This window comes from Mustela erminea, chromosome 17 (assembly GCF_009829155.1).
Source record: "Mustela erminea isolate mMusErm1 chromosome 17, mMusErm1.Pri, whole genome shotgun sequence".
NCBI classification, from domain to species: domain Eukaryota; kingdom Metazoa; phylum Chordata; class Mammalia; order Carnivora; family Mustelidae; genus Mustela; species Mustela erminea.
The window spans coordinates 37,377,644-37,400,478 of NC_045630.1; the positions used below are offsets into that span (position 1 = coordinate 37,377,644).

The 22,835-nt window shown below is 39.2% G+C and overlaps 1 protein-coding gene across 1 annotated transcript in view; it reads right to left on the reverse strand.

The window, feature by feature from the left end:
• Positions 1 to 2,723: 2,723 nt before the first annotated feature.
• Positions 2,724 to 22,835, reverse strand: part of CR2 (complement C3d receptor 2) — a 34,916-nt gene continuing 14,804 nt past the window's right edge. Inside the window, 20 exon segments of the mRNA XM_032319251.1 lie at positions 2,724 to 3,440; positions 6,242 to 6,350; positions 10,463 to 10,538; positions 11,282 to 11,305; positions 11,949 to 12,023; positions 12,026 to 12,056; positions 12,058 to 12,137; positions 13,209 to 13,394; positions 14,677 to 15,069; positions 15,573 to 15,655; positions 16,013 to 16,100; positions 16,175 to 16,351; positions 16,963 to 17,370; positions 18,535 to 18,611; positions 18,876 to 18,966; positions 19,046 to 19,222; positions 20,145 to 20,552; positions 21,058 to 21,140; positions 21,379 to 21,478; positions 21,988 to 22,176. Of these exon segments, the coding sequence (XP_032175142.1) occupies positions 6,257 to 6,350; positions 10,463 to 10,538; positions 11,282 to 11,305; positions 11,949 to 12,023; positions 12,026 to 12,056; positions 12,058 to 12,137; positions 13,209 to 13,394; positions 14,677 to 15,069; positions 15,573 to 15,655; positions 16,013 to 16,100; positions 16,175 to 16,351; positions 16,963 to 17,370; positions 18,535 to 18,611; positions 18,876 to 18,966; positions 19,046 to 19,222; positions 20,145 to 20,552; positions 21,058 to 21,140; positions 21,379 to 21,478; positions 21,988 to 22,176 (2,840 nt within the window). The 3' untranslated portion in view covers positions 2,724 to 3,440; positions 6,242 to 6,256.

Genomic DNA, 22,835 nt, shown 5'->3' on the forward strand with positions numbered 1-22,835 from the left:
CTAGAAGAGGCAAGGGACAGATTCTCCCCTAGAGCTTTCAGAATGAACCAGACCTGCCAAAACCTGTTTTAGCCTTGTAAGATTCATTTTGGACTTGTGACCTCCAGGCTTGTAACAGAATAAATCTGAATAATATTCCATTGTGTAAATGTACCACATGAATGGATATTCTTTATCCATTCATCTGTTGAAGGGCTAACTGACAATAATAATAATAATAATAATAATAATAATAAAAAGAATAAACCTGCATCGTTTTTGGCTACAAGGTAACTTGCTACAGTAGGAAACATATGAAAGAGAGAAGGTAACCTGACCAAGGGAGAGTGTCAAAGGCTCTTTTTTTCTTTTTTAACTGAGAAAGACTTGGGCTTGAGACAGATGGAGTTTTAGTGGAGCTAGGGAGGCATAGGAACATTCTAGGAAAAGATTGGGAATATAGTTTGTGGATTATGGAACTGGACTTCCAGAAAAGCCAAAAAATAAGGCCCTTTGGAAATGGGTGGAAGAGAGTCAAAATCTCAGGAACTGACGGTACTATTAAGTGACAACATGTAGAATAAATGATTAAAAAATCAGGACAGAAGCATTTGCATGTGGTTCATGGTTTTTAATATTTTTGTGTATGGTGGACCCCTCTGCTTCTTTGGTCAAGCCTATGGACCCCTTCTCAGAATTAATTTTTCAATGTGTAAAATAGAGTACCTAGGATTACAAAGGAAACTGGTTATACTGAAGTTTAGTTCTAGCCATGAGCCTTTGGAGGTCTGCAGCCTCTAAGATAAGGACCCCAGTTTTAAAAGTTAGATAAAACAAGAGTCAGTTGTTTGTAAAGTAAGAGTTGGAATGAGTTGTGTGGAGAGTGGAGTAATTGCAAATGTCACGTGCTGTATTGAGCGGAGGAAGGGAAGGAGTGGGAAAGTATAATAGCAGATATTTTGGTAAACATGTTAGCCCTTTAGCTAACATGCATAGCTATGATTCATGGCATAGCTATGATTCATGGTGGGGAAAAGATGCTCAAGGTAGAGAACTACTCTCCCTCTTCTCAGTGCGGCTTCCCTAGTGGAGACCCACATACACATAGTCCAGCAAATGTATACCACTGAGTGTGAATAGCCCAGCTCACACATTCTAGAATACGGTTTTACTTCATTTATCCCTTGTACTCAAGTCTCAGCTCCTATCCTCACCAGTTGAATAAGGGGAATGCCCTAAAAGCTAGGTATGTTTCTCATTTTCCAGCAGTTTCCATGGGGCTCTCTCCCAACACTCTATTGCAAGAAATATTTATTTTGATCCTTGTCACATCTCCTCTTTAATTTATCCAATACCAAGCTCTCAAGAATCTGATACCATCCTTTTAAATGAGTCTCCACAGAGCAATGGAAGGAGATGCCAGAGCATAGTAGGCTGAGCAAAAGGGAATAGAAGATCCAACTCCCAGCCTCACATCACAGGCTATCAGAACACACACTCATTATCACTTTTTGCACGGATGCTTTCTCCCCTCATTCCTTGAAGTTCTAGTTTCCACCTCACAACAACCTTCTCTGCTCTTACCCCTGTCACAGTCCCTAGACTCACAGAAGTTAAGGAAATTATACAGGCTGGAGGTGGGTATTTGGGTGAGTGACAGTGGGGGGGAGAGTGGAGGTTGAGTTAAGTTACCCGATGATGTTTTCATCATCTGCTAAGAGAAGGAAGGAGAACAGAGATGAATGTAAGATGGAGTAGATGGCTTGAGGTGAACAAACAGATTAATTTAGAGGAATGAAAACAGTACTGATTATGAATGAATAAAAGATACTGAACAGCATCCCAGTTCTGGGTATGTATCCAAAAGGATTGAAAGCAATGTCATGAAGAGCTATTTGCACAACACTGTTCATAGCAGCATTCTGCACAAAAGCTGGAAAGTGCAAACAGTCCACATATCCATTGATAGATGAGTGAACTGAATGTGGTCTATACATGCAGTGGAGTATTATCCAGCCTGAAAAAAAAAAAAAATTCTTCCACAGGCTTCAGTATGGAGAAACCTTGAGGACATTAGGCTAAGTGGTATAAACCAGTCACAGAAGGACACTGTATGATTCCACATATATGAGCTATTTAAAGTAGTCAAGTTCATAGAGACAGGAAGTAGAATGGCGGCTGCTGGTTGACGGCTGGAGGGAGTGGGGAATGTAGAGTTAGTGTTTAATGGATATAGCATTTCAACTTTTTAAGATGAAAAAGTTCTGGAAATCTGTTGGACAACAATGTGAATATACCTAACGCTTCTGAACTGTACACTTAAAAAATGGTTAAGATGGTAAATTTTATGTTCTGTATATATTTTAAAAACTCAAAGATGCCAAACAGAATAGTCTAGGAGAAGATGGTGAGAGAAATTTATAGTAGCCAGTGAGCAAGATTTTATTTTCTCAATAGTATAAATGGTAGACCAAGGAAAATTGGCATTCGGATTTTGACAGTGGTGGAGAAGGGCTGGGGAAAGGTGTTGGGTGGACAGATAGAAAAGAAAAACTTGATGATGAGGGAACTGAGTTTGTGGGTTGAGAACTGGCTGAAACAATGAAGTGGTGAGATCCAGAATGCATAAATGTTAAATGAGGAACTCTAAAAACCCTCACTAAATGGAACTGAAATAAAAACATAGAAGTTAAAACCCTAAGAATTCATGCACTGTAGCAGAAAAAAATCACATAAGGCAAGTGTTTTGTTAAGAGATAAAATTTATTTGAGTCACTGCTATACAGATTTTTAAAGGAACCAAAGCTCTGATAGAACTGCCAAAGAAGTCTCCAAAGCCTGCATCTGTACACCAAAACTGTACAATTAAAACTTGACTCTCATAATGGAAAAAATTGTGCAAATTATAATTACTGATTAGAGAAAAGGCAATGTATATATTGTGGGGGGAAAAAACCTGTCAAACCAAGTGGAAATGAAAGAGAAATATTCAGCCATATGAGAGCAAGATGCTATGATTAAAATAAAATTAGACTTCTCAACAAAAGTATTTCATAACAACATGAAATATTCTCTACTTGGCTTAAATGATGAAAACCACACTACAACCCGAAGAGTGTGATAACAGTAAGTATACTGATTGCATAAGAAGAGTGGAGACAGAGGACAGCTTTCTAGCGCCTTCCTTAAAATGGTGTTATTTTGGAGTTACGGGTTTATAGCTATAGCCTGATGTCAGGCATATTGTGGGTGAGGCTTCAGAAAGTCCTTGAAGAGCATGTGGTGGTGAAACTGGGCTCCCATCTTTACTATCAAGTGAACTTTCTTCATTCTGCTTGAGAATAACTGCATTTGGGAAATTATAGTTATGAAGTCATTTCACTGATGCTGAGGCCATACGCCTAGACTTGCTGAGATGAAAATGGTTTCTTCCCAACCAATGTTCCAAACAAGAAGGCACACTGAAAGAGGGAGTTTCTGTTCAGGAGGCAGCACGAAGGGCAGGGGTGTAACTCAAAGTTTAAATAATGACAGCGTTCACCTTTTCTATGTACCAACTCTAAGCGCCATAACCAATAGAGCATTGAGCCTCTTAGAAGATATATTTTTTTAAAGAGGCCCCTTTCTTCAGGTAACATGATCTGAAGCAAATAATAAAGTTTATATTGATAAATACAAAGAATAATAAATGAGGGAGAAATCGAAGCAAGAGTTGCATTCTAACTCATGCATTCATTCAACAAGTATTTAAGTACTAGCATTATTTTGGACGCCCCCGTGGTTTGGGTTTATACATCACTCTGGCCTGGTCTCCCCTGTTCTCTTTTGTTTTTCTATAACTCCCCAGCACCAGGCGATCTTTTCTTCCTCAGCAACCACAGCAGTTTTTCTGTATCTTGTTTGTGGTAATTATTCTTACACTATGACATGTAGTTTTTTTTTTTTTTTTTCTGTATCAAAATAAGTTCCAGGAGGACAGAGGTGGTATCTTTATACTCTATAGACTATGTAAGAGAAAGCAGTTTGAAGACAGATTTGAGCTTGAATTCAAACCTTTGACTATTACTGATTCTGAGACTGTGGCCAATAGGTTAGCTTTGGTTCTCATCTTGGATGTTATATGCTCACCTTGGGCTAATACCTTTCACTGCGGTAATGAGGGCCGACGCAAGGCAGGAGGGAGGCTCAGCACAATGCCTGGGCATGGCAGACCTCCAAACGCTCACCCCCACTCCTCCTGGGGACATCAGGGGACCCTTCATGTTGTCAGTCCTATTTTCTATACTCCTCATCATTCAGTCTTCAACCCCCATGGTGACTCTTTAGTGCCCTCTCCTTTCTCCTTAAATCCCTACCATCTCCTTTCCCAATCTTCCTTTCAGGTGACTGTTTTGCTTTCTAGACACTGAGCAAACAGGGTGGTCAGAAGAGAACCTTCCTCACATGCATTTGCCATCACGGCTTCCCCCTGCCTTTGTCTATGCCCGCATCTTCTGCCTTCTCTCCTGTTAGGGAGGCCACACTCTGATCTAAGCTCTGCCTCTCCAGCTGGAGCATTTGATCCCCTCCCTTCTTGCCTACCCAGATGTTGCTCCAGCAATTCTTCCTTTTCCTTCCTGTCATCATTCCTCACTTCCTAGTAGATCATTCTCATCAGCATATGGAAATAGTGGCCTGACTGCCGATTCTCCATTTTTAATGGATAGTTCTTTTGATCTTACTTGTTAGTCTTGCCATCTGTTCCCTTTTCCATGCCTCTTTGTAGAAAGCCTCCTTGAAAGAGGAGTCTATAGTTGAGATCACTAATTTATCTCCTTTCATTCTCTCTTAAGCTGACTTCAATCAGGAGTTTGCCTCCTTACCCTTCACCGGAATCATTCTTGTCAAGTTCACCAACAAATCCTGAGCTGTTAAACACAGTGGTCAGTGTTCACTACTGCTCTTGGTCCATCAGCAGCATTTGACAGAGTTGATCACTCCCACCTCCTTAAACGTCATCCTTCACATGACTTCTACCACACCATGCTCTTGGATGCTTCCCCTATATCAGAGGCTGCTTCTTCACCCCTTGGTTGGTTCCTTCTCAGACTTCATGTCTTCTGATGTAGAAGGACCCAAGGCCTGGCACATGGACCTTTTCCCTAACCCTTCTCATCCCCTTGTTCATCTTATTTGATCTCATTATTACATGCATCCATATGCTGACAAAGCCCATATCTATGTCCTAAGATCCATTCTCTGAAATAGACTTGTATACCCAACTACCTCTTGATACTTCTCCTTGGATAGCTATTAGATATCTCATTTCTAACATCTCCAAAGTGAAACTGCTTTTTTTCTCCCTAATCTTGCCTTTTCACATTGTCAGTCATCATAATTAATCATGATTCCATCCTTCCGGTTAGCAGACCAAAAAACCCTGCCATCATTACTGCTTCCTGCCTTACGACTGTCAGCAAACCTCCTGTCACTACCTTAAAGACACATGCAGAAACTGACCTCTTCTCATCAGCCTACTTGTGGCTACTCACAACTTCTTACCTAGATTATTGTGATCAAGTCTTCATTGGCTCCTGAGGTTCCACCTTGGGTTTCCTACACTCAGTTCTTTACACAGCAGTTAAGGTGATCATCCTCCTCTCTGCCTAAAACCATCCTTTGGTTTCCATCTCAGAATACACACCAAGCTCATTATAATGACCTAGCATACTCTATATGATGAACCTTGTTCTCCTCCTCCCTTTACCTCTCTGCCTTTATCCCTGCCCCTCTCTCCCTTGGTCAGTCCATACTAGGCCATACTGGTCTCCTTGCTGTGCCTCCAACACAACAGGTGCACACCACCTTATGGTCTCTGCACCTGCTGTTCTTTCTTTCTGGGCTGTTCTTCCACTACCAGTAAGGCTAACTCCTTCCTTCATCCTAGTCTTTGCTCAAATGCCATTTTATTAGTGAAGGCTTCTCTCCCAACTTCTCTAGCTCCTTCTCCTGCTTTATTTCTCTTCAAAACACGTATCATCTTTTTAATTTTATTCTTAATTATTATGATAGGTATTTAGTATTTGCTGAATGGATGAATGAATTAAAAAAACAGGGGCATTAATTGGCACTATGAAGTAGGTAAGTTAATAATCTCTGTGCATGATTACCAAAGATGTGTGGAACAGAACCATATATATTTAACACTATGAAAATTAGTAAATATAAATTGGAGACATTTTGACATAAAAATGAATAAAAATACTTCAACTTCATTAGATACCAATTTGTCTTCTGATTAGCTTGCTGGGTTGTATGGATCAATAGAGTATACTTCCCGTGTTTCTAAATGAAGATCTCCTTCTTTAGGGATTCGATTTGTATAATAATTGCTGGATGGAAAAAGGAAAAAAGTAAACTCTTTACTTATTGGCCATGATCACTACAAATAGGTCACAGTTGTTTGTTTTCCATAATTCCTATCACATGATAACTAAATACTTCTCATGAATAATTCATTTTGTTATCATGTAAGATAATTACTATAACCCCTATTATTTGGAAAGGCCCATAAAAATAATTTACTAGGATGCCAAGTGTCCAAGTCAGAAGCTGATACTAGGTAGCTTTACCTCAGATCCAAGACCTTCAGGGATTTAGAACCATGAGCCTCAGCTTGAAAAATAAATCAAAAAGAAGCTTTTATTTTAGGATATGACTACAAACTTACCTTTTGGGGGACATAGTCTTCCAATCTGATTTAAAGGGAAGTTTTTATATTTGATGTTAAATTCAGAATCCTTACTTAGACTGATAGCACTAAAAGCTTGAAATAGTTTTTAAGAGGACAATTTTACTTTCACTCCTTGAAAGCCCACAAGCTTTACTGTGCTTCTAAAACCACTTAGCCAAAATGAGCAAGAGAAAATAAAATGCAATTACACTATCATGTAGAACTCTGAAATAAGGTATTACAAAATTACTGAAGAAGAAAGATTTCTGCTAAGGGTACTTAGAGTATGTTGCTCATATATATTTAAAAGGTCAGCTTATAGGTAGGTTATAAGCAGTGTGCATTAAGAGTGGTGTCTCCCCAATGTTTGGGTGGCTTTTAAACATATCTTGTTACTTAGACAAATTTCTCAGTGACTCTCATCTCATTTATAGAGAGTATTTAAGGCGGCTCAAGTATCTATATCAACTATCAGAAAACCAATTGAAATCAGTTACGAACTGGAAATAAAATGAGTAAGTAAAGCTTAGGAATGTACCTTAACATACATGTTTAGTTTGTATCAATGGAGGCAATTAAATATAGTACTTGATATAATCCTATTTGTAAACTTAATAATCTGCCAAGAACATCAAATTATTTGAGCTCATAGGCATTCCTAAAGTTTGCCAGTTTCCTACATGTGTATGCCTTTGACAACAAACTTAGTAGCATAAAGGAAAGAGATAGAGACCGCATTTTCTATTTATTTAAATTTTTAGTAACTTAGCTAAAATTATCTTCTGACTTCCTGTGAGGAAACCCATGTAAATGGCATCCCTTTTTTCTTAAGACCCTCTTCTTCCTTGAATTCTATGAAAATCCTCCTTCCGCATTCTCCTCCTACCTCTGACTATTCCTTCCCTCGCCTCTCTTTTAAGCATTACTGTCCTTCTGACAACTGTTCTCATCCCTATTTTCACCTTTTTTGTGTTTCTTGGTCCCAAGGCTTCAAATGTGAGTTAAATATTGCCTACCTGAGCCCAGGCTCCCCTCCTGAGTCCTACATCGTGGGTGCCCCAAAGTAAGAGGGCAGAACTGAACTCATCTTTCTCTACAAAACTGTCCCTCTCCTCTTTTTGGTGTACCACCGGCTCCACTCCACACAAGTCATTCCACTCTTCTTAATAGGGACGATACCTCTTGATCCCCATCACTGCTGCTTTGTTGAAAGCGCAGTCCTGCCCCTCCTCTTGAAAATACCTATCTAGACATATTATTACTTTGCTTAAGATCCTACAGGACAAACACCAACTCCTTGTCATGGCATACAAGGTTTTGATGATCTAGCTCCTACCCATCTTTCTAGATTCCCCAGTGACTGTTAAATGAAACATTATTTCCATGGGATGTGAATGCATAGGAGAAAAAGAGTTCTGTAGTCCAATTAGCTTGGGGAACTCTGGTTTAAAAATAAAACCAAACATCTTTCTTTATTGTAGGACTTTAAATACAGTCTTGGTCACTGTGAATCTTCATGAGAAAAATACTGCATGTAGTACTTCCCAATCTTATTTGCTCACAAAACACCCTTTTTTCCTGAAGTCTTTCACAAAATGAGGGTTATATGTTACATCACAAAACGAGGGTTATATGGTACATCTTTTTGTCAACACTACAGTCTAAAGCATATCATGAGTGTAGACCCTTCTAAGACCATTGTATTACAAGAACTACATAAGCAATCTGATGTAACTGTGATGGCCCCTGTGAATTGAGGGGCCCAGGTCTGGCGGGCTTAGAACAAACCCCTCAGGTTCACAGGTGTCATCATTACATAGTTTCAATGTAACCCCTTCCTGTATAATGTCTACACCAGGTGTTTTACAACCGTGAACAATGTGCCAGATGGCACTGATAGCACAAGCCAGGTGACCTGGCATGTTAAAGTAATTTTGCTGGCATTTATGGGTGACCTGTTTGGGGTGAGATGACTTGGTCACCTCCCACTGGAAGTTACCTGAGACTTGGTAAAACTTCATCTAATCATCTCCCTAACACTAGCTTGTATAGAGAGATTCAAGAACCTGCGCATACAGAAAATTCCCAGGTTGATTCCTGATGGTCTCATTTGCTAAAATGGCATCCTTTGCACTTATCAGAATGTTCTGACACAGGATTTATGGGTCAGAAGGGTCTTTTATGCCATCCCTACACCCAAATCTCTACCACCCTCTCCTACAGTCACCATCACATACAATTACATCAAATTGCTTACATAGTTCCTATAATACCTGATGGAAAGACAAGCCTTTGGGTCTTCACTAAAACTGCTCCTTCCACTTGGAATACTTTTTTCTCCTTGTCCACAGTATCTTGAAGCTTGCTTGAGATATTTCCTTCACTACAGAATTATTTTTCTGATCAAAATTCCCCATTACTTGAGCACTTGCTTTGTGTACCCACCAAATACCACATGACCTACTATGGCAATATTACTTTGTAGATTAAAATGTTTAAAAAATTAATGTTTGGGGCACCTGGGTGGCTCAGTCTTTAAGTGTCTGCCTTTGGCTTGGGTCATGATCCCGAGGTCCTGGGATCGAGCCCCATGTCAGGGTTCCTGCTCAGTGAGGAGCCTGTGTCTCTCTCTTCCTCTGCCCCTCCCCTCCTTGTGGGGTGTGTGTGTGTGTGTGTAAAATAAGTAAATAAAATAAAATAAAATAAAATAAATAACTTTAAAAATGAATGTTAAAAAATGGGAAATATATATCTTATTTCTGCATAATAAAACACAATATAACAAAGCATAGAAACCTAGTAATATACTTAAGTAGTCACGAAAACAACAACCAAGTGAGAGAAAAGATTATTTCAAAAATAGAAAGGCCTCAGATGTTTCTGAATGGAACACATTACAGAAAAGATGTCAGTTTTTGCACAGACTAATCATAGACTTAAATGCAATCACAACATATGTTTTTTGGAAATGCCAAATGATTTTAAAAGATCACCTGGTTAGAACAAACAGAAGAGAATAGAAAGGAAAATCCTAAACAATTACAGCAAAGGAATTCTTGACCTACTATATAGTATGACTGTAGAAAGCTATATTAATTGAACATAAAGTAATTTGTGATGAAAGGAGAAATCAGTACAGCAGGAAGAGAAGTCCAGAAACACAACATATCAAAATATATTGATTATTTGACATATGGTCAAATTAGGACAAACTTCTTAGAAAGTCATTTGGCAATATTGATTAGGCATCTTAAATGCTCATACTCTTACCCTTAGTAATTCTAGAAATGGTACAGAAATAAGTAGATATAGAAAAAAAGTTTATTCAATGGTGTTTCTTGTACCTTTATTATCAAAATAAATGTGGAAGCAACCCATAATTTTTATGATACAGAAATACATAGAACAATATACTATTATATAACTAAAAAGAAAACATAAAGATATAAGAGATGAAGCCAAATTTTAAAAAATTAAAGCAGGGACTGTCATTTCAAAAATTCCAGTCAAAAAGAGAAAAAAGATAAAGAATATTTAAGATCAGATAAGAATATGCCAAAACACTTGCAGTTGTTACCACTGGGATTTTTAAGTTTTCAATTTTCTAGATTTTTAAAATATATGTCATCCAAATAAACATCATTCAAATAAAATAAGTGCTTAATACTCTACACTATAACGTTCATGTTATATGACTTGTACTTCTGAGTTTAGTTTCAGGCAAGTAACCAAACCTTTTGTGCCCTTTGGTCAAGCATGCATTGAACTTACCGTTCTCTGTGTTTTAATATTGTGCATAAGGTGACACCAATCAAGAATACAAGAAGTACTGAACCTGCAGAAAGACCTAGAAATCAAAACAGCAAGAATCAAATGCCAGAAAATTGGGCCCTATATTCCTTTGAAGTGATTGTGGGGCTATTCCCAATGGTGGGGAAATTGTTATGGGACTTTATCCTTATCCTTTGTTAGCCATATAAATGTTACATTCCTAAATAATCATACTTGGGCTTAAGTTTTTTCTGATTCAGTCCAGTCCACATTTAATCTAAAGCACCAAGCATTTGATCACAGGGGCTGCAGTCAAATTTCTCTTGAGCTTTTCTTTCCCTTTCAGTTTTATTAATAATATTCTCATTACTGGGGTGATATTAGGAGCTCAGGACACAAGGATCCCACGACTTGGCATAACAACATTTAACTGTCAGTTGGAAAATATATTTTGTTGCAGAATAAGATAGCTTATTTGATAGTACCAAATCATGCAAAAGACCAAAAGTTAACATAAACTCAACTTTCAATTGAAAAACTAGAAGTAAAAAAGAAAAAAAAAAACCTGGAAGTAGCTGGCTTTTTTAATAAATTATTCAACTCTATCCAAAAGTGTCTGTCTGTAATATGAAGAGAGCCTTAGATATAAATATTAAAAGAGCCTTCATATTAAAAGAGCCTTGAGATAACAAAATGATAATTTCCTAGGAGTTAAGTGAAAAGGAAAATATGAGACAGGATATAAGGCCTCAAATTTGATATATATATTTTTTATAAAACATCATTAGAAAATTAATTCAAATATTTAAGAAAACTTACCACTAAGAAGAGGAGCAAGTGAGGCTAAGGAGAACACAAAATCACAAAAATATTAGTCTAGTTGCATATTTCAGTGCAGCCCAAAATCCCACGGTAATATCCCTAAAGACAACACTCAGCTTCTTTCTCTCAGAATCTCCTTAAAAAGATGTATTGAGGCCCTGGATTGCATGCACTCTTCCTTCATTTTATTGTGTAACAATTCACTGGACATTTAAAAAAATAACACTGTTAAGTTGGGGTAGTTCAGGAATGAAAAAAGCCAATACACTCAACTTTACAATCAGAGATTTCTCAGGTTAGAATGCAAGTAGTAACTGTTACAGCAGGTTGTTCACCATATTTTTTGGAGGTCCCTGTCAAATTGGTAAGTACTTATAAATAATCAAGTTTCAGCAATGGAAATCTCAGCAATGACCCCCTTCCAAATGTAAGATTAATAGCGCGGCACCTTGTGAGTTAGTACTCCTCTCTATTTTTTTTTTTTTATTTCCCCAATCTTCAGAAAGTTTTGCTTTTTCTAGAATAAACCACTAACTTCAAATGAGTCCATTACTGTAGCACTGGTCACAGACCCACATCAGTTTAAAACCTAACACTGACAGATACTCCTAGCTCTCTTCTCTCCGGGGAGACAAGTATGAGCAGGGAAGACTTTCGCAGTTACCTGGTGATCTGCAGACAGCCAGGGGTGGGTTCCATCCCTGATCGTCCTGACACTGGCTCTGGGGACTGCCTTCAGGGTATACCCCTCTTCACACTCCAGAGTGACGACATGCACCATACTGATACATTTTCCCAGGCTCCAGACCCTTCTGGATTCCATTCATATACTCTGGGGAGCTACAGTTTACCTCTGAAATGAAAGGAAGCAAATTGAAGCGGGCCATATTTTAGCCTTTTCTCAAGGAAGTAGATACTTCCCTGAATGGAAAGGTTTAGGAAACCAATTTGGTTTATTCTCAGTAAGGAAAGCCTCACTGATAACACAAAAGGACATTCTAGGCAGATTCCTTCTGTGACAACCGTCCGTCTCAATTAGCTCTAGGTAATTTAAGCCAGACTTTCCTTCTCTGTGCTTTAGTTTCTAAACTAACAGTGTTGGATAATTTTAACAGCCTCTTAGAGAGTGGGTTATATTAAGAATTCTGAATGACTGTCTCATCTGCTCTACTATAACTATCCATAGATGAACGTACTTCCTCATTTATCTCTTTCGTCTCGAAGCACAGGAGGCAATAGTGGGAGGTTTTTAGATTTGAATCATGACTCTAGGACGTCCCCCACTGTGTGACTTTGGGTAGGTTACGGATCTCTCCGTGCTACAGAGACCTCATCTGTCATATAGGAATAATAATGGCACCAACTTCATCTGGTTCTCAAGAAGATTAATGAGACAATGCATGTAAAATATGTACCATTTTTGGCTTTTGGTAAAAAGTGCTTGATGAATATTGGATATTAACTCGCTACCCCTATTTCATAGGCACTATGTTAAAGAAAATGAAATTCTGAAGCCTTTATTTAAAAAATATCCATAATTCTACCACCACTTAGAGAAAATACACTGACAAGATCATTGTGCTTTTTATCAGTATTTTGTCAAATGCACACTTAATGTAACTACAGCCACAGGTAAATTTAACCTGCATTTTAGTTGTTTAATTTGTATAAGTACTTCATTTTTCTATATTTAAAGGGCTATATAAGTGATCACTCCTCAGATAAGTTACACCCTAAGTCATTTTTTCTTATTTTGTGGTAGACTAATTAATGTATTCATCTAATTGAATCAATCCAATTAAATGCATTTAATTAAAGGATCCAAATAGTACATTTATTTGGCTCTTTTAAGTTGAAAGTACCTAACTCACTATCTATTTGGGAGAAATTCGATTTAAAAACAGGAGAATAATAGACACCACACCTTTACAATAAGGGGCAGATTGGCTCCAGGTTCCCTCATGTGTGCAAAGAAGGAGTGCCTCTCCCACAAGCAGGTAGCCTTGGTCACAGCTGTACAGGACTGACATTCCAGGAGAGAATCGAGCTATATCTCCACCAGTATGATTTCCATTGGGTATCTTAAGTGGAGGCTGACATCCTAAGAAAGCTTAGACATCAATAAAAAAGGATCTTTAATTTAGCACAGAGGAACATATAACCAACACTGTCTGTGGGTGATAGCAATACTGAAAGAAGGTAGGAAACAAGCTAACTAATTGGTATCCAGAAATATTCATTCCACACAAATTTGCATTGCCTCCATATTTCGTATGGGAGCTGAAGAACAATGTCAAAAGTAACATAATGAAACGTCAATGGTCGTGGCCCACGATTGTAATCTATCAGCTAATAGTATTTTTTTCTTTTCTCTTAAGATAGCAAAGAGTCTGTAGTTTAAGGGTCTCACACTCCAATGCCTTCAAGAACCAGAAAGTGAAGCCACCAAATATGACAAACCAGAGACCATCCATCCTAAAAATGGCTGTCATTGCCTGATTCAAGATATAGGTGTCTTGCAGGAAAACAAAGGGGGTCCCTTGCTGTATTACATATTCACTGTTTATCTTGAGCTGTGCAGATTCACTTCAGATGGGTTTCACTTAGGGTGAGATGGGTTTGACTTAGGATGAGACTACTGTGCCAGCCAAAGAAAGCCATTCTGGTAAGCTGAATTCAGTTCTTGGGGCATCAGTTGGCAACCTCTGTTATAGATAGTTACCAACAAGAATAAAACTGCCAAATGATAAGTAAAATGACAAGAAAGACAAATCGATGGGTTTGAAGGCCAACATTACCCTCCGAAAACCCAAAGTTCTCTTTTTGACTGGTTTCACAGCCTTAAATATCCAATTATCAAGCAATATTATTGCCAAACACTTGCCCTCCCAAAAGTATGTGTGTGTTTTTTTTTACTTCTAAATTAGTGAAAAGAATAAATATTAGTGACTCCATAAATTTGGAAGTTAACCACTATCTTCTCAAGTACTTTTGCTCAACACTCCTAGAAAGGGAAAGAAAAAAAAATCAGATGAGTGGACAGGGAAGGTATCTTATAAAACAATGTGATTGCCTTTTACATGTTTTCTGTAGTTTGAATGGTCAATGCAGATTCAAAGCCCTTTTTCTTCATTCTGGGCAACACCCCATATTATATTCCTTAGAGTATCTTACCTTTTTTGTTTTTTTTTAAGATTTATTTATTTATTTATTTGACAGAGAGAGGGAGAGAGCACAAGCAGGGGGAGTGGCAGGCAGAGGGAGAAGGAGAAGCAGGCTCCCCGCAGAACAGGAGAAACCCAATGTGGGACTTGAACCCAGGACCCTGGGATCATGACCTGAGCCGAAGGCAGTTGCTTAACCAACTGAGCCACCCAGATGCCTTATCTTACCCTTTTTGATACAAGTCGGTACACCTGGCACCCATTTGTTATTGGTATGACATTTAATCACGTGACTGCCGTTCATGATGAAGCCAGGATTGCAGGCGACATATATTGTATCATTGTGGGAATATGAAGAACGAGTTTTGTTGAGCTGGTACCCATGTTTGACTTCTGGGCTAGGGCAGTGAATTATAGGAGGAGATTTTAAGCACTTTGGGAGAGGTTCAGTCCAAGATCCATGTCCATCAGAATCACTTAGGCATCGTATATTTTTCTCTCCCAAAAGAGAGAATCCTTGGTCACATTCATAAGAGACTTCATTTCCATATAGAAAGGGTTCTGCCATCATGCCGCTGGGCCTTCCATTGTCAATCGTGGGTGGAGGCTGACAGTGAATTACTGCAGAAGAGATTTAGGAAATTCTGCTTCAGCTAGCACACCAAGGTGGACAGTCTTCAGTCAGGCAAAAAAGAAACTAGGCAACTGCACGTATAACACGTAACCATACAATAATTTAGATTTTTTGAACCCAGATGATGCTTCATTTAAAACAGTGTTATTAAATTCTCTATGTGAGTAATACATATTCATTTCAAACAAATTCAGAAAACAAAGTATTAAGAAAGGAATAAATGTAGCTATGTTCCCATAAACTAGAAATATAGGCCATATATATAATTTTTTTTTCTTAAATCTTGAGCAGATGTATGGCAAATACTCCGTTCCTATTGGCGACTTTTTTCCCCCAATGCCAGTGCTGACCAAACACAGAAAAATTTTTCTTATCTTTTGTACAATGAAATAGAACACATACATTATTGAGGTAGTTATAAGGCTAGTTCTTCAGTGATCTTCCCTCTCTAACTCCCTACTGTCCCACCAATAATTTTTTTCTAACTTACCTTTACAAAGTGGAATCTTTTGGAACCAAACCCTATTCTCAGCATCTTGACACTTCTGATAAGTATGTCCAGTCAACTGGTACCTAGAGAGAGATTATAATGCATTTCTTCTTCCCAGCATCACATCTCTATAACCTAGCTTCCTCAAACCACAGATACAGGGGCTCTTCTAAATAAGAGCTTTGGCAGACAAGAGCTAAAACTCTTGATCCTCCAAGTAAGAAGACTACTTTAGGCACAGAGTTTTCCACAGCAAAGCCATTTCCACATCAAGAAAGGACAGAAGAGAAAGATGTTAGTTAGACCTTTGGAATCCCACATTCTCTGTGAGTGTGATAATGAGGGATGTCTAGAGGGAGTCACCAAGACAAGTTGAGGACAGAATTAATGCGCGAAATGAGGTGGAGATCCCTTTTCAGAATGGACCATCTCATACTAACCCATCTTGACAGGATGTATTAACTGGTATCACATGTGAATGAATGGGAGGCTCTTGAAAATCTTCTCTCACAGGTTGACATGGTGCTTCTAGAACAGCGAAGTTTGAATTATTTATGCATGCCTGATATCACATAGAAAAACAACTCTGCAACTGAAAGTACCTTCACACCGAGGGGGAGAAGGACTCCAATTTCCTGAAGGCATACAGTGAATGGATTTGTTTCCCACAAGCAAGTAGCCAGGGTCACAGGTGTAGTCTACAGCCATCCCAGAGACAAAGAGGACCCTATTTCCACCTGTATGCCGACCATGATGGAGCCCAACAGGTGGCTGGCAGCCTGAAGAGAAAACTCCCCACGTAAATACCAACAACAGCAACAAAAAGAATTTATACTCAAGAACATTAAGTATACAACATCTGACAGCAGACAATCTGCAGCTTTTAAACCAAAGACTATGAAGTTACCAAATGTTTTCTGCTCTTTTGCAGGAACCAGGCACCTTTAAAAAGGTCCTCTCGAAAACCAAGAAACAGACTCTTAACTATAGAGAACAAACTGATGGTTGCCAGAGGAGAGGTGGGTGGGAGAATGGGTGAAATACATGATGGGGATTAAGGGCACTTGTGATGAGCACTGGGTGTCGTATGGAAATTTTGAGTCACTAATATTACACTATATGTTAACTAACTGGAATTTAAATAAAAACTTGAAATAATAATAATAATTTAAAAAAAGGTCCTCTCATTATCTACCCTGAATAGATCCCTGATCAAGGGGGCATTTACATGAAGAACATATAAAAACCACATAGGACATTGATCACAGAATGGAAGAAATGGTATAGTAATCTGTGTACCTTTGCCTTTTTCTATGACTCTAGTTTTGGGATGGAGCTAATAAATAAGAATAAAGGAGTAAATACCTCATTTTCCCCTTTGGGTCTTTACCTTTTTCACAAACTGGTATTTTAGGATCCCAGGTGCCATCAGCTTTGCAACGAATCTGACTGCTGCCCTTCAAAGTAAATCCATGATGACACTTGAATGTCACACTGTCATTATAGAAGTATGGGGCTTCCTTCCCAGAAGTCTTGTATCCATTTTCCACCTGGGCAGGTACACACTGAACAGCAGGGAGGGAAAGTTTGCAGACAGGAGCAGAGCCACTCCAGATGCCCCTCTCTTGGTCATTGCTTGTACAATGGATGGTACTCTCCCCAATGAGGTTGAATTCCACTCCGCTCTCTGGCCCAGGGTTGCATGTGTAGGTGACCGTGGTTCCGTATGGAACATATTCTGAGGAACTCCCTGTGTGTGTCCCATCAGAGATAGCAGGAGGCGGTGGGCAGGTGATTTCTGGAGAGATGAAAATTTACTGTAGAATTCTGCTCCAGTATTACACACCAACGAGAAGAGACAGAGACACCAAAGAAGAGAAATGGAGACACCAAAGAAGAGAAATAGAGACACCAAAGAAGAAAAATGAAGCTGGTTATGAACCTGTAGTTATCAGGTTTCCTGGAGGATATGGATGAGTTCTGATGATAGGAGTTACATCAAAGCTCATTATGTATATAAAACTTGAATTAAACAGATATCATAGCAAAGATTTTTATAATGGAAATCTTGTTACAAGTGAACACATGCCCAGCGATGGGTATGAAGGGGGGCATGGACTGCATGGCGCACTGCATGTTATATGCAAACAATGAATCATGGAACATTACATCAAAAACTAATGACGTACTGTATGGTGACTAATGTAACACAATAAGAAATAAATAAATAAATAATAAAGTGAAAAACCAAGTAGATAATAATTTCAAAAAAATAAAAGTTAACATGTTCATCAGTATCATATTGTGAGGCAGTGAAGTCCAGTAGTAAATTGGTAATTAAAATCATTGTTTTTAAAAGAACCAATAAGTGAATAAAAGGCATGGGGGGTGGTAGAATTAAGCTTTTCTGAGTACCGTCTTTGTGCTGAAGTGACATGATAGGTTAGCCAAGAATCGCTGTCAATTGAGCATCTACGTTTGACAGGTAATTTTCTCATCTATGAAGGGGAGATAATACCATTTAATTTTAATAACATTGAAGTCTTGAGTCTCAGATTAACTTTCCAGATAAGAGGCTGGAATTTCCAAGAAGTTACATAAATTGCCCCAGCTCAAATTAAGCAAATCTGAGTTCAGATCCAACACTAATCCTCTTTCTCTCCACTAAACTACAGCATTCCCCCAATTAAGGATGGTGGCTCATATACTCATTATCCTCCTTATTCTTAAACTCCCAAATCACAAGAGAGAATTGGAAATACATTTAAATTGATTGGCATGCTATGAAGTAGAAAGTGGTGACAGCAGAAAAACAACAAAACCGTGCGACTAGAACTGTTGACAAAGTTAATCGAACTGAATCTAATCTTCGTATTCCCATAACACGGCCTCAAACAGAAATCTCCCAGGAAACGTGTACATCTCACACTGCGTCAGGTTCTCTGTTACTTTTGCTACTCACCTTCACATAGACGATTCTCCATAAACCAAGGAATCGCACCTTGGCACTTCTGATAAACACTCCCACCTAACCGGTACCTAGAGACAAAGAGTCATGTCATTTTGCCATTTGGAGACTACTTAAAGCAGACTCACCACTTTTAGGACAAGAAAAAATAAGGACAAATATGTAGCCAGCATCAGCACCACCCATCCATCGTGTTTCCATACACACAACCATAGCGCAATCAACCCTTCTGCGAATAAGTGACAAGGATATCTTTGAGATAAATGCAGACAACAGAGCTTGTAGTGCACACTAATAACCCAGACCTGGTTCAGGCTGAGACAGCACTCACTCACCCTTTATCGCAAGAAGGGTTAACATCTGGTCTAATAAATTGATCCTGCGGTTTGTTAAAGACTGGCTCTTCTACAGGTTCACACTCTGCCACTAAGAAAAGAGACCTGGATGAGAAATCAGCTCAAGGCAAACTCAAAACCATAAAATGTCTATATTCAAAGCCTGGCACCTTTGCACTGGGGGGCAGTGGGTGTCCACACCCCCTCAGGGGTGCAGTGGATGGATTCTTTCCCCACGAGCACATAGCCAGGATCACAGCTGTACTTTATAGATGTTCCTGGGTCAAAGCGGACCATGTGTCCATCTTCCTTCTGCCCGTTGAGGATTTTAGGAGGGGCTTGGCACTCTGAAGGAAAAGAAAATTTTTCTTATATAAACAACAGAAAGAAACACGCAATTATCATTAATGTGTAGCTCAGTTTTGGATAATTTTAGATCAGCGGTTCATCTCTTTTTCATTTCTGCACTTAGGGTGCTGAAGACTTTGTTCAGTTCTAATTCTTCTCCTGTCTCCTCCTCTTCTTTCTCCTCCTCCTTCTTCTTCTTCTCCTTCTCCTTCTCTTCTTCTTCCTTCCTTCCTTCCTTCCTTCCTTCTTCTTCTTCTTCCTTCCTCCTCCTCCTCCTCCTCTTCCTCCTCCTTCTTCTTCTTTTCATCATCTTCTTCTTCTTTCTTCCTCTTCCTCTTCCTCCTCTTCCTCTTCTTCTTCTTTTTTTTAAAGGAATCATCTCCTGTGTGTTTAATGGGATACATCCCTGGGGTGGGGACTTTGCTTTCTTCCCTTAAAAAAAATTACTATTGAGGGGCACCTGAGTGGCTCAGTGGGTTAAGCTGCTGCCTTCGGCTCAGGTCATGATCTCAGGGTCCTGGGATCGAGTCCTGCATTGGGCTCTCTGCTCAGCAGGGAGCCTGCTTCCTCCTCTCTCTCTGCCTGCCTCTCTGCCTACTTGTGATCTCTCTCTCTGTCAAATAAATAAATAAATAAAATCTTTTTAAAAAAATGACTATTGAAACAAACAGTATTTTTTTCCCCTAAAGAAAGAGGCAACTCTGTGATCCCTAAAGCTTTTCTTCCAAGGATACTCTCACACCACAAAATGAAGTAATAGTGATGGGGTGATGTTAAGAAAAGCTATATAACTTATATTCACTATACGTAGTAGAATTGAGGGGACTAGAAACTGGGTAAGTCCTGCTTAAATCCATAACCCTATCCTCTAACACTTAAAAAAAAATCTGTAGCACCTTCTCTGAGTATTGGAATACACACCCTTTTCACAGACTGGTGCCAATGGCTCCCATGTGCCTCGGGCAGTACATCGGATTGCCTTGCTGCCTTTCAGGGTGAAGCCATATGAGCAAGAAAATACCACAGTGTCATTATAGGAATATTGTTCTTTCTGCCCAGATGATATTTGGCCTCTTAGGATCTGGGGAGGTGGACACCGAACTGCAGAACTAGAAAGTTCACAGCTTGGGGCAGGGTCACTCCAGATCCCAGTCTTCTGACTGTTGGTGATACAATGGATAGTCTTCTTCCCAATAAGGTTGTAGCTCACTCCTTTCTCTGGGTCTGGGTCACAGGTATAAGTGACTGTGCTTCCGTATGGAATATTCCCTGAAGAGCTTCCTGTAGGTCTTCCATTGAGAATAGAAGGAGGTGGCGGGCACAGAATTTCTAGAGAAATTAGAGAGAAATGACAAGACTGCAGTTATACTGCAAATGAAGAATGCCTCGAATATTGCTGTACCATGGTGCCCTCCTAGGCTCAGGGACAGTGATACTTGAATCTGTAATATACAGATCAAGACAGCTATAGCAATATAATGTTAAAATTATGATTTAGAACTTTTTTCTTGAGTATATCTACCAGGGTGATCCTCTGATTTCTTCTACTGAATATACAATCCCCTTTTTGTGCCCTGCCTGGCTGGCAAGTCTACAGAGCTTTCAGAGAAAGAAGAGCCTAAGAGCCCTTTTTCCCTTGAGTAACCAGGGAATAAGGAGGTGGCCGAAGGTTGCTTTAGTGAAAGACCATACTCTTCCAGATGTCTATGTGAGATCTCTGCTCTATCAAATTCTGTATAGTAATGACTGAAAAAAAGCTTTTAGTTAAGCCAAGAGTGAAGTGTTCTGTTCAAGGACCAGAGTAGTCATTGCAAACCACAGTTTTCTAACCTACCTTTGCATTCTGGCATCCTGGTCCAAGAAGCCTGCTGTCCAACAATTACACATTGACTGGAAGGTTGGCCTTGTAACCGATACCTGGAGACAGACGGGACTATTAAGCAGTAGCTGTTGCAGAGCAACGACCTCCACTTAAAATCCAAGGCAAATTCACATAACTGATGTGTATCAACCCCCTTCATAAGCATTCTCTCTACCAGCCTCACCGTAGGCTATCCCTGGATTCTCACAGAGGAGCCCTCGGCAGTTGTCACAGCTCACACTATGCACGCATAAACCAGATGAACTAAATCTCCAAGGCCCTCCTGAAACTCACCCTTCATTACAGTCAAAGTTCACAGTTGCACCGACCCGAAGACTTGGAGGGCTCTTTATCCGTCCATTGAGAAATGGTCCTGGGGGTTCACACTCTGCCTCTAAGGAAATAAGTCAAAGATGAGCAAAGTGTGGCAAATAACAGAATAGCCCAAATTCTGTTTTTAAAATTTATTTATTTATTTGAGAGAGAGCATGCATATGAGTTGGGGGGGAAGAGCCAAGAGGGAGAGAGAGAGAATCTTGAGCAGGCTCCACAATCAGCATGGAAACAAACTTGGGGCTCAATCTCACAACACTGAGATCATGACTGGAGCTGAAATCAAGAGTCTGGAGCTTACCTGGCTGAGTCTGGGGCTTACCTCTTCAGGTGCCCCAGAAAAGTCCAAATTCTTTTATTTATTTATTTATTTGACACACAGATAAAGAGTGAGATCACAAGTAGGCAGAGAGGCAGGCACAGAGCAGAGAGCCAAGCAGAGAGCCTGATGTGGGGCTCGATCCTAAGACCCTGAGATCATGACCTGAGCTGAAGGCAGAGGCTTAACCCACTAGCCACCCAAGTGCCCCAAGAGTCCAAATTCTTAAAATTGGTTATAAGTGTAGGTACCTTTACATGTGGGAATAACAGCATTCCACTTTCCTGAAGACAAACATCTAATGGTCTTTTCTCCAACAAGCAAGTAACCAGGTTCACAGCTATAAGTCACAGATAATCCTGGGGCAAAGGGGCCAAACCCCTCCCCTGTGTGAGATCCATTGGAGATGGCAGGAAGCGGTGGGCACTCCTGGGGGAAATCTTCATGCACACACATTAGGAAAAAGGCCATCAGATGATACATCCTTTTCAATCTAGTTTTTGACTTACACAGATCCAAATATATGACATATGATCTATGATAACCAGTCATCATTAATTTTCAACTCAGCTTTTTAAAGATCAGACAGGTGTGGCTTAAGTGTATATGTCTTATACCACAAATTGTACATTTTCATTTTTAGCTACATGAATTACATTTGCCTTTTAAAAAAATTTCAATTACCAAAAAAAGCTCATCTTCACCCATACTCTCCTCCTACTCATAGCCTATTCTCTGCACCAAAAGTAGCATATTACTATTTAGGGGGTCATTCTGCCAGACATTAGTAATATACCTTTTGGGGATCCTATATGTGATACATATATACACATATAGCATGTGTATGTACATGTACTTAATACATATTACTCTATGCCTTTTCTTTGCTTAATAATCGGTTTATATTTTTCCGTGTCAGTACATATAGATCTATCTAAATCTTTCTAAAGGTTTGTTTTCCATGGTCACCCCATTTTGTGACTCTCTTAAGACCTTCCCTACCTCTAATATTATAAACATGTTTATAGATAGATCCACATTTTTCTAATGATTTGACAGCCATTTCAAGTCAATTGATTTAGAACTGATCGATACTGTT